The sequence below is a fragment of the Coregonus clupeaformis genome, chromosome 12 (genome assembly GCF_020615455.1).
Source record: "Coregonus clupeaformis isolate EN_2021a chromosome 12, ASM2061545v1, whole genome shotgun sequence".
Classification (NCBI taxonomy): domain Eukaryota; kingdom Metazoa; phylum Chordata; class Actinopteri; order Salmoniformes; family Salmonidae; genus Coregonus; species Coregonus clupeaformis.
Genome location: NC_059203.1, coordinates 44,134,719 through 44,145,532, shown reverse-complemented (window position 1 = coordinate 44,145,532; position 10,814 = coordinate 44,134,719). Strand labels below are relative to the sequence as shown.

At 42.9% G+C, this 10,814-nt stretch overlaps 1 protein-coding gene across 1 annotated transcript; it reads left to right on the top strand.

The window, feature by feature from the left end:
* The first annotated feature begins 8,186 nt into the window (after positions 1-8,186).
* LOC121578677 (oxytocin receptor-like) lies at positions 8,187-10,438 on the top strand. Its single transcript, XM_041893063.1, has 2 exons — positions 8,187-9,303; positions 9,511-10,438. The coding sequence occupies exons 1-2, from the start codon at positions 8,439-8,441 to the stop codon at positions 9,714-9,716; spliced, it is 1,071 nt and encodes a 356-aa protein (XP_041748997.1). The 5' UTR covers positions 8,187-8,438; the 3' UTR covers positions 9,717-10,438.
* Positions 10,439-10,814: the final 376 nt, after the last annotated feature.

The following is a 10,814-nucleotide window of genomic DNA, read 5'->3' as shown; positions in this document are numbered from 1 at the left end:
ATGCTCTAAATTACAATATTTTTATTTGGAATTTGGGAGAAATGTTGTCAGTAGTTTATAGAATAAAACAAAAATGTTATTTTTACCCAAACACATACCTATAAATAGTAAAACCAGAGAAGCTGATCATTTTGCAGTGGTCTCTTACTTTTTTCCAGAGCTGTGTATGTGTATATACAGTGAGGGAAAAAAGTATTTGATCCCCTGCTGATTTTGTACGTTTGCCCACTGACAAAGAAATGATCAGTCTATAATTTTAATGGTAGGTTTATTTGAAGAGTGAGAAACAGAATAACAACAAAAAAATCCAGAAAAACGCATGTACATTTTTTTATAAATTGATTTGCATTTTAATGAGGGAAATTGGTATTTGACCCCCTCTCAATCAGAAAGATTTCTGGCTCCCAGGTGTCTTTTTATACAGGTAACGAGCTGAGATTAGGAGCACACTCTTAAAGGGAGTGCTCCTAATCTCAGTTTGTTACCTGTATAAAAGACACCTGTCCACAGAAGCAATCAATCAATCAGATTCCAAACTCTCCACCATGGCCAAGACCAAAGAGCTCTCCAAGGATGTCAGGGACAAGATTGTAGACCTACACAAGGCTGGAATGGGCTACAAGACCATCGCCAAGCAGCTTGGTGAGAAGGTGACAACAGTTGGTGCGATTATTCGCAAATGGAAGAAACACAAAAGACCTGTCAATCTCCCTTGGCCTGGGGCTCCATGCAATATCTCACCTCGTGGAGTTGCAATGATCATGAGAACGGTGAGGAATCAGCCCAGAACTACATGGGAGGATCTTGTCAATGATCTCAAGGCAGCTGGGACCATAGTCACCAAGAAAACAATTGGTAACACACTACGCCGTGAAGGACTGAAATCCTGCAGCGCCCGCAAGGTCCCCCTGCTCAAGAAAGCACATATACAGGCCCGTCTGAAGTTTGCCAATGAACTCTGAATTATTTAGAGGAGAACTCCAAAATGGAGCTCTTTGGCATCGTGGATGGGTATTCCAGCATGACAATGACCCAAAACACACGGCCAAGGCAACAAAGGAGTGGCTCAAAAAGAAGCACATTAAGGTCCTGGAGTGGCCTAGCCAGTCTCCAGACCTTAATCCCATAGAAAATCTGTGGAGGGAGCTGAAGGTTCGAGTTGCCAAACGTCAGGCTCGAAACCTTAATGACTTGGAGAAGATCTGCAAAGAGGAGTGGGACAAAATCCCTCCTGAGATGTGTGCAAACCTGGTGGCCAACTACAAGAAACGTCTGACCTCTGTGATTGCCAACAAGGGTTTTGCCACGAAGTACTAAGTTTTCAGAGGGGTCAAATACTTATTTCCCTCATTAAAATGCAAATCAATTTATAACATTTTTGACATGCGTTTTTCTTGACTTTTTTGTTGTTATTCTGTCTCTCACTGTTCAAATAAACCTACCATTAAAATTATAGACTGATCATGTCTTTGTCAGTGGGCAAACGTACAAAATCAGCAGGGGATCAAATAATTTTTTCCCTCACTGTATATGTATGTACAGTGGGGAGAACAAGTATTTGAAACATTGCCGATTTTGCAGGTTTTCCTACTTACAAAGCATGTAGAGGTCTGTAATTTTTATCATAGGTACACTTCAACTGTGAGAGACGGAATCTAAAACAAAAATCCAGAAAATCACATTGTATGATTTTTAAGTAATTAATTTGCATTTTATTGCATGACATAAGTATTTGATACATCAGAAAAGCAGAACTTAATATTTGGTACAGAAACCTTTGATTGCAATTACAGAGATCATACGTTTCCTGTAGGTCTTGACCAGGTTTGCACACACTGCAGCAGGGATTTTGGCCCACTCCTCCATACAGACCTTCTCCAGATCCTTCAGTTTTTGGGGCTGTCGCTGGGCAATACGGACTTTCAGCTCCCTCCAAAGATTTTCTATTGGGTTCAGGTCTGGAGACTGGCTAGGCCACTCCAGGACCTTGAGATGCTTCTTACGGAGCCACTCAAACAAAAATCCAGAAAATCACATTGTATGATTTTTAAGTAATTAATTTGCATTTTATTGCATGACATAAGTATTTGATCACCTACCAACCAGTAAGAATTCCGGCTCTCACAGACCTGTTAGTTTTTCTTTAAGAAGCCCTCCTGTTCTCCACTCATTACCTGTATTAACTGCCCCTGTTTGAACTTGTTACCTGTATAAAAGACACCTGTCCACACACTCAATCAAACAGACTCCAACCTCTCCACAATGGCCAAGACCAGCGAAATGTGTAAGGACATCAGTGATAAAATTGTAGACCTGCACAAGGCTGGGATGGGCTACAGGACAATAGGCAAGCAGCTTGGTGAGAAGGCAACAACTGTTGGCGCAATTATTAGAAAATGGAAGAAGTTCAAGATGACAGTCAATCACCCTCGGTCTGGGGATACACTGCCGATTTTGCAGGTTTCCCTACTTACAAAGCATGTAGAGGTCTGTAATTTTTATCATAGGTACACTTCAACTGTGAGAGACGGAATCTAAAACAAAAATCCAGAAAATCACATTGTATGATTTTTAAGTAATTAATTTGCATTTTATTGCATGATATAAGTATTTGATACATCAGAAAAGCAGAACTTAATATTTGGTACAGAAACCTTTGTTTGCAATTACAGAGATCATACGTTTCCTGTAGGTCTTGACCAGGTTTGCACACACTGCAGCAGGGACTTTGGCCCACTCCTCCAAACAGACCTTCAACCAGATCCTTCAGGTTTCGGGGCTATGACGGTCAATCACCCTCTGTCTGGGGCTCCATGCAAGATCTCACCTCGTGGGGCATCAATAATCATGAGGAAGGTGAGGGATCAGCCCAGAACTACACGGCAGGACCTGGTCAATGACCTGAAGAGAGCTGGGACTACAGTCTCAAAGAAAACCATTAGTAACACACTACGCCGTCATGGATTAAAATCCTGCAGCGCACGCAAGGTCCCCCTGCTCAAGCCAGCGCATGTCCAGGCCCGTCTGAAGTTTGCCAATGACCATCTGGATGATCCAGAGGAGGAATGGGAGAAGGTCATGTGGTCTGATGAGACAAAAATTGAGCTTTTTGGTCTAAACTCCACTCGCCGTGTTTGGAGGAAGAAGAAGGATGAGTACAACCCCAAGAACACCATCCCAACCGTGAAGCATGGAGGTGGAAACATCATTCTTTGGGGATGCTTTTCTGAAAAGGGGACAGTACGACTGCACCGTATTGAGGGGAGGATGGATGGGGCCATGTATCGCTAGATCTTGGCCAACAACCTCCTTCCCTCAGTAAGAGCATTGAAGATGGGTCGTGGCTGAGTCTTCCAGCATGACAACGACCCGAAACACACAGCCAGGGCAACTAAGGAGTGGCTCCGTAAGAAGCATCTCAAGGTCCTGGAGTGGCCTAGCCAGTCTCCAGACCTGAACCCAATAGAAAATCTTTGGAGGGAGCTGAAAGTCCGTATTGCCCAGCGACAGCCCCAAAAACTGAAGGATCTGGAGAAGGTCTGTATGGAGGAGTGGGCCAAAATCCCTGCTGCAGTGTGTGCAAACCTGGTCAAGACCTACAGGAAACGTATGATCTCTGTAATTGCAATCAAAGGTTTCTGTACCAAATATTAAGTTCTGCTTTTCTGATGTATCAAATACTTATGTCATGCAATAAAATGCAAATTAATTACTTAAAAATCATACAATGTGATTTTCTGGATTTTTGTTTTGGATTCCGTCTCTCACAGTTGAAGTGTACCTATGATAAAAATTACAGACCTCTACATGCTTTGTAAATAGGAAAACCTGCAAAATCGGCAGTGTATCAAATACTTGTTCTCCCCACTGTGTGTGTGTGTGTGTATGTGTGTGTGTGTGTATATATATATATATATATATATAAAAAAGGAGAGGGATGGAATGGAGTGCTGCATCAGGAGACCTGGCCTCCACAGTCCCACGACCTCAACCCAATTGAGATGGTTTGGGATGAGTCGGACGGCAGAGTGAAGGAAAAGCAGCCAACAAGTGCTCAGCATATTTGGGAACTCCTTCAAGACTGTTGGAAAAGCATTCCAGTTGAAGCTGGTTGAGAGAATGCCAATAGTGTGCAAAGCTGTGATCAAGGCAAAGGGTGGCTATTTGATTTGTTTAACACTTTTTTGGTTACTACATGAGTCCATGTGTGTTATTTCATAGTTTTGATGTCTTCACTATTATGCTACAATGTAAAAATAAAGAAAAACCCTTGAATGAGTAGGTGTGTCCAAACTTTTGACTGGTACTTACTGTATACAGTGGGGAAAAAAGTATTTAGTCAGCCACCAATTGTGCAAGTTCTCCCACTTAAAAAGATGAGAGCGGCCTGTAATTTTCATCATAGGTACACGTCAACTATGACAGACAAATTGAGAAAAAAAAAATCCAGAAGATCACATTGTAGGATTTTTAATGAATTTTTTGTAAATTATGGTGGAAAATAAGTATTTGGTCACCTACAAACAAGCAAGATTTCTGGCTCTCACAGACCTGTAACTTATTCTTTAAGAGGCTCCTCTGTCCTCCACTCGTTACCTGTATTAATGGCACCTGTTTGAACTTGTTATCAGTATAAAAGACACCTGTCCACAACCTCAAACAGTCACACTCCAAACTCCACTATGGCCAAGACCAAAGAGCTGTCAAAGGACACCAGAAACAAAATTGTAGACCTGCACCAGGCTGGGAAGACTGAATCTGCAATAGGTAAGCAGCTTGGTTTTTGAAGAAATCAACTGTGGGAGCAATTATTAGGAAATGGAAGACATACAAGACCACTAATAATCTCCCTCGATCTGGGGCTCCAAGCAAGATCTCACCCCGTGGGGTCAAAATGATCACAAGAACGGTGAGCAAAAATCCCAGAACCACACGGGGGGACCTAGTGAATGACCTGCAGAGAGCTGGGACCAAAGTAACAAAGCCTACCATCAGTAACACACTACGCCGCCAGGGACTCAAATCCTGCAGTGCCAGACGTGTCCCCCTGCTTAAGCCAGTACATGTCCAGGCCCGTCTGAAGTTTGCTAGAGTGCACTTGGATGATCCAGAAGAGGATTGGGGAGAATGTCATATGATCAGATGAAACCAAAATAGAACTTTTTTGGTAAAAACTCAACTTGTCGTGTTTGGAGGACAAAGAATGCTGAGTTGCATCCAAAGAACACCATACCTACTGTGAAGCATGGGGGGTGGAAACATCATGCTTTGGGGCTGTTTTTTCTGCAAAGGGACCAGGACGACTGATCCGTGTAAAGGAAAGAATGAATGGGGCCATGTATCGTGAGATTTTGAGTGAAAACCTCCTTCCATCAGCAAGGGCATTGAAGATGAAACGTGGCTGGGTCTTTCAGCATGACAATGATCCCAAACACACCGCCCGGGCAAGGAAGGAGTGGCTTCGTAGAAGCATTTCAAGGTCCTGGAGTGGCCTAGCCAGTCTCCAGATCTCAACCCCATAGAAAATCTTTGGAGGGAGTTGAAAGTCCGTGTTGCCCAGCGACAGCCCCAAACCATCACTGCTCTAGAGGAGATCTGCATGGAGGAATGGGCCAAAATACCAGCAACAGTGTGTGAAAACCTTGTGAAGACTTACAGAAAACGTTTGACCTGTGTCATTGCCAACAAAGGGTATATAACAAAGTATTGAGAAACTTTTGTTATTGACCAAATACTTATTTTCCACCATAATTTGCAAATAAATTCATTAAAAATCCTACAATGTGATTTTCTGGATTTTTTTCTCTCATTTTGTCTGTCATAGTTGACGTGTACCTATGATGAAAATTACAGGCTTCTCTCATCTTTTTAAGTGGGAGAACTTGCACAATTGGTGGCTGACTAAATACTTGTTTTCCCCACTGTATACAGTGGGGAGAACAAGTATTTGATACACTGCCGATTTTGCAGGTTTCCCTACTTACAAAGCATGTAGAGGTCTGTAATTTTTTATCATAGGTACACTTCAACTGTGAGAGACGGACTCTAAAACAAAAATCCAGAAAATCACATTGTATGATTTTTAAGTAATTAATTAGCATTTTATTGCATGACATAAGTATTTGATACATCAGAAAAGCTGAACTTAATATTTGGTACAGAAACCTTTGTTTGCAATTACAGAGATCATATGTTTCCTGTAGGTCTTGACCAGGTTTGCACACACTGCAGCAGGGATTTTGGCCCACTCCTCCATACAGACCTTCTCCAGATCCTTCAGGTTTCGGGGCTGTCGCTGGGCAATACGGACTTTTAGCTCCCTCCAAAGATTTTCTATTGGGTTCAGGTCTGGAGACTGGCTAGGCCACTCCAGGACCTTGAGATGCTTCTTACGGAGCCACTCCTTAGTTGCCCTGGCTGTGTGTTTTGGGTCGTTGTCATGCTGGAAGACTCAGCCACGACCCATCTTCAATGCTCTTACTGAGGGAAGGAGGTTGTTGGCCAAGATCTCGCGATACATGGCCTCATCCATCCTCCCCTCAATACGGTGCAGTCGTCCTGTCCCCTTTGCAGAAAAGCATCCCCAAAGAATGATGTTTCCACCTCCATGCTTCACGGTTGGGATGGTGTTCTTGGGGTTGTTTTCATCCTTCTTCTTCCTCCAAACACGGCGAGTGGAGTTTAGACCAAAAAGCTATATTTTTGTCTCATCAGACCACATGACCTTCTCCCATTCCTCCTCTGGATCATCCAGATGGTCATTGGCAAACTTCAGACGGGCCTGGACATGCGCTGGCTTGAGCAGGGGGACCTTGCATGCGCTGCAGGATTTTAATCCATGACGGCGTAGTGTGTTACTAATGGTTTTCTTTGAGACTGTGGTCCCAGCTCTCTTCAGGTCATTGACCAGGTCCTGCCGTGTAGTTCTGGGCTGATCCCTCACCTTCCTCATGATCATTGATGCCCCACGAGGTGAGATCTTGCATGGAGCCCCAGACCGAGGGTGATTGACTGTCATCTTGAACTTCTTCCATTTTCTAATAATTGCGCCAACAGTTGTTGCCTTCTCACCAAGCTGCTTGCATATTGTCCTGTAGCCCATCCCAGCCTTGTGCAGGTCTACAATTTTATCCCTGATGTCCTTACACATTTCGCTGGTCTTGGCCATTGTGGAGAGGTTGGAGTTTGTTTGATTGAGTGTGTGGACAGGTGTCTTTTATACAGGTAACAAGTTCAAACAGGTGCAGTTAATACAGGTAATGAGTGGAGAAAAGGAGGGCTTCTTAAAGAAAAACTAACAGGTCTGTGAGAGCCGGAATTCTTACTGGTTGGTAGGTGATCAAATACTTATGTCATGCAATAAAATGCAAATTAATTACTTAAAAATCATACAATGTGATTTTCTGGATTTTTGTTTTAGATTCCGTCTCTCACAGTTGAAGTGTACCTATGATAAAAATTACAGACCTCTACATGCTTTGTAAGTAGGAAAACCTGCAAAATCGGCAGTGTATCAAATACTTGTTCTCCCCACTGTATATACACACACACACACAATCCTTTCTCCAAAGGACCATTCTATGGATAAAATGTCGTGAAAATCCCCCAAATCATGATTTTTCTTTGTCCTGGTTTCGTGAGGAATCTCTCTTCTAAAGGATGTTACTTGTTAGTGGCAAGAATAAAGCCCAAGTTTGACTAGAACAAAATACAAAATGATATTATTCTTAATCCTTAGTTTACATCCCTATGCAGTTTACTGTGTAGCCATTAGTCCTAATAACTATGTTTGAACATTAATGCATGCCGCTTTCTGCTTTTTGCAGTGAGATCCTTAGTGCTGGTAGCCTATATTGTTTTCAGATGTATTGCGTTGTATTGTTTTTTGGGGCTCAGTTGGTAGAGCATTGCGTTTGCCACGCCAGGGTGTGGGTTCGATTCCCACGGGCGACCAGTACGAAAAAAGGTATGAAAATCTATGCACACTTCTGTAAGTCGTTCAGCATAAGAGCGTCTGCTAAATGACTAAAATGTAAATATATAGAAGGCGTTGTTTGTTATTGTAAAGTAGAGAAGGGTAGCCCCTCCCTCATGCGGCGCATCCGTAGATATAAATCCTTCGCCTCCGCTGCTCCTCTATTCATTCACATCGTTGTGCGCATTGGTGGTGCTATCGGTCTCCAAAGTTTTCCCGCGTCTACGCTTTCTAGATCTACACTTTCAACAATTGCTGGAAAATAGGAAATTTATTTAGTCTGTTATATATATGTGAACATTTACATAGACAACGTGTATTTCAGTTGCATACATTTAGGCAGATTTTGGTTAATATTTGCTGTACTAGCCCATCTTTTACCTGTAGTCAGACGCGGACATTGGCTTAGGTTCCAAATTGTTTTCGTTTTTATCTGTAAAACTGTGACATTTTGCTTGAAAGTATGAGTTTCAATAGTTCAAATATTAGTAATATAAGTTTGGAAACGGAATTGGCCGAGAATTTGCCCCGGGATGAGCGCTTGGCTCGAGTTGAAATAGCCCTTTTAAGCATAATATTTTTCAGTGCAGCAATCTTAAACTTTGGACTGCTATGTGTGCTGTGGAAGCGGAGGAAGCAGCTCTCGAGGATGCGCGTCTTTGTTTTTCACCTTTGCCTGGCAGACCTGGTGGTCACATTTTTCCAAGTTTGTCCGCAGCTGATGTGGGATATAACGGACAGATTCTTCGGTCCTGACATTTTGTGCCGCCTGGTGAAATACCTGCAGGTCGTTGGCATGTTTGCCTCCACTTACATGATTGTAGTGATGACCATTGATCGCTACCAAGCAATCTGTAACCCCATGGTTACTTTCCAGAGGCGGCGAGCGCGCTGGAACGTGCCTGTGTGCGTTGCGTGGTCTGTATCCCTCATCTGCAGTCTCCCTCAAGTGTTCATCTTCTCCCGAGTTCAAATCGCGCCTGGTGTCTATGACTGCTGGGCTGACTTCATCAAACCGTGGGGACTAAAAGCTTACGTGACCTGGACAACTCTGGTGATATTTGTCTTGCCCATCATAACTGTTATCATGTGCCAGGTGCGTATTTGCCGAGCTGTTCAAATCAACTTTCACATGAAAACTCATCAAGTATCGAAATGTATCGGCAAACCGCTGCCCTCCAGGGCAAGTAGCGTTGCTGGGTTGTCCAAAGCCAGGATTAAGACCGTGAAGATGACTTTGGTCATTGTTCTTGCCTACATTATCTGTTGGACTCCTTTCTTCACTGTCCAGCTGTGGTCTGTCTGGGATGTCCAAGCACCCACTGAGAGTAAGAGCTATTCAATCTGTATTTCTAAGAATGCACTCCTTTTGTCACATGTTTTAATGCCTGGATTACAACTTTACTTGCAATGTATGTTTATTATAGCCTATTTATTTGGCATTTTGGCACAACCTCCTATATGTATTAAGGAATATAAATACATTAGGATGCTGTTGATAATATTCTGTGTTTATATCTTTGATAATATTTCAGCTGCAACTTTCACCATCCTGATGCTCCTGGCGAGTCTGAACAGCTGTGCAAACCCCTGCATCTACCTGCTATTCAGTGGGAAGCACCCCAAGATACGTATGGCTTTGGTGTGTGTTAGCCAGTCAGACATGAATGACTCCATACAAGAGGATGCCACTGTGGTTAGCTCGCTGTACAGTTTCAAGAGCCTTTCCAACTCCAGATGAAACAAGTTGACCAGAGCTCAGTCTGGCTGATAGAGCTTGGTGTATATAGATATAAAGAGCATATATGAAATATTCCGGTCACTCTAAGCATAGCCGCAGGAAATAGGGGGGCTGAGGGTGCTGCTGCACCCCCAGAAAAATCAGAATACAATTTTTATTTTTTATTTTTAAAGTAGTGCACTGGGCCTTTTACTTGTCCTGTATTAGACGACCAATATAGCCAGCCGTCTGTAGTGCAAGTATTAAATATATATATATATACACTACCGGTCAAATGTTTTGAAAACCTTGAATGAGTAGGTGTTCTAAAACTTTTGACCGATAGTGTATATATGTATTATGTTTAGCTAATACAGGCATTTACTAGTCCTGTATTAGGGGACCGATATAGGCATCTATAGCACAGGCAAAATAAAAATCGCAGCACCCCCAAACATCTTCCCGCGGCTATGAGTCTTAGATCATCTAGCTACATCTTAGAAAAAAAAATGTAATTATTTCTGTAGATGACACACTGCAAAATGTTACAGCACATCTATGTTTATACGTTTTTCTGTCACTGAAAATGAATATAGACAGGGAGCTGTGTACAAAGATGTAAATACTGACAGTGTTATAAAGAAACCTCATTGCATATGTTTGAACACAGATAGTCATTGTGCCCAGTGACACAAGCCTACCAGACGAGCTAAACCACTTCTATGCTCGCTTCGAGGCAAGCAACACTGAAGCATGCATGAGAGCACCAGCTGTTCCGGATGACTATGTGATCACGCTCTCCGTAGCCGATGTGAGTAAGCAGGTCAACATTCACAAGGCCGCAGGGCCAGACGGAATACCAGGACGTGTACTCCGAGCATGTGCTGACCAACTGGCAAGTGTCTTCACTGACATTTTCAACATGTCCCTGACTGAGTCTGTAATAGCAACATGTTTCAAGCAGACCACCATAGTCCCGTGACCAAGGACACTAAGATAACCTGCCTAAATTACTACCGACCTGTAGCACTGACGTCTGTAGCCATGAAGTGCTTTGAAAGGCTGGTCATGGCTCACATCAACACCATTATCCCAGAAACCCTAGACCCACTCCAATTT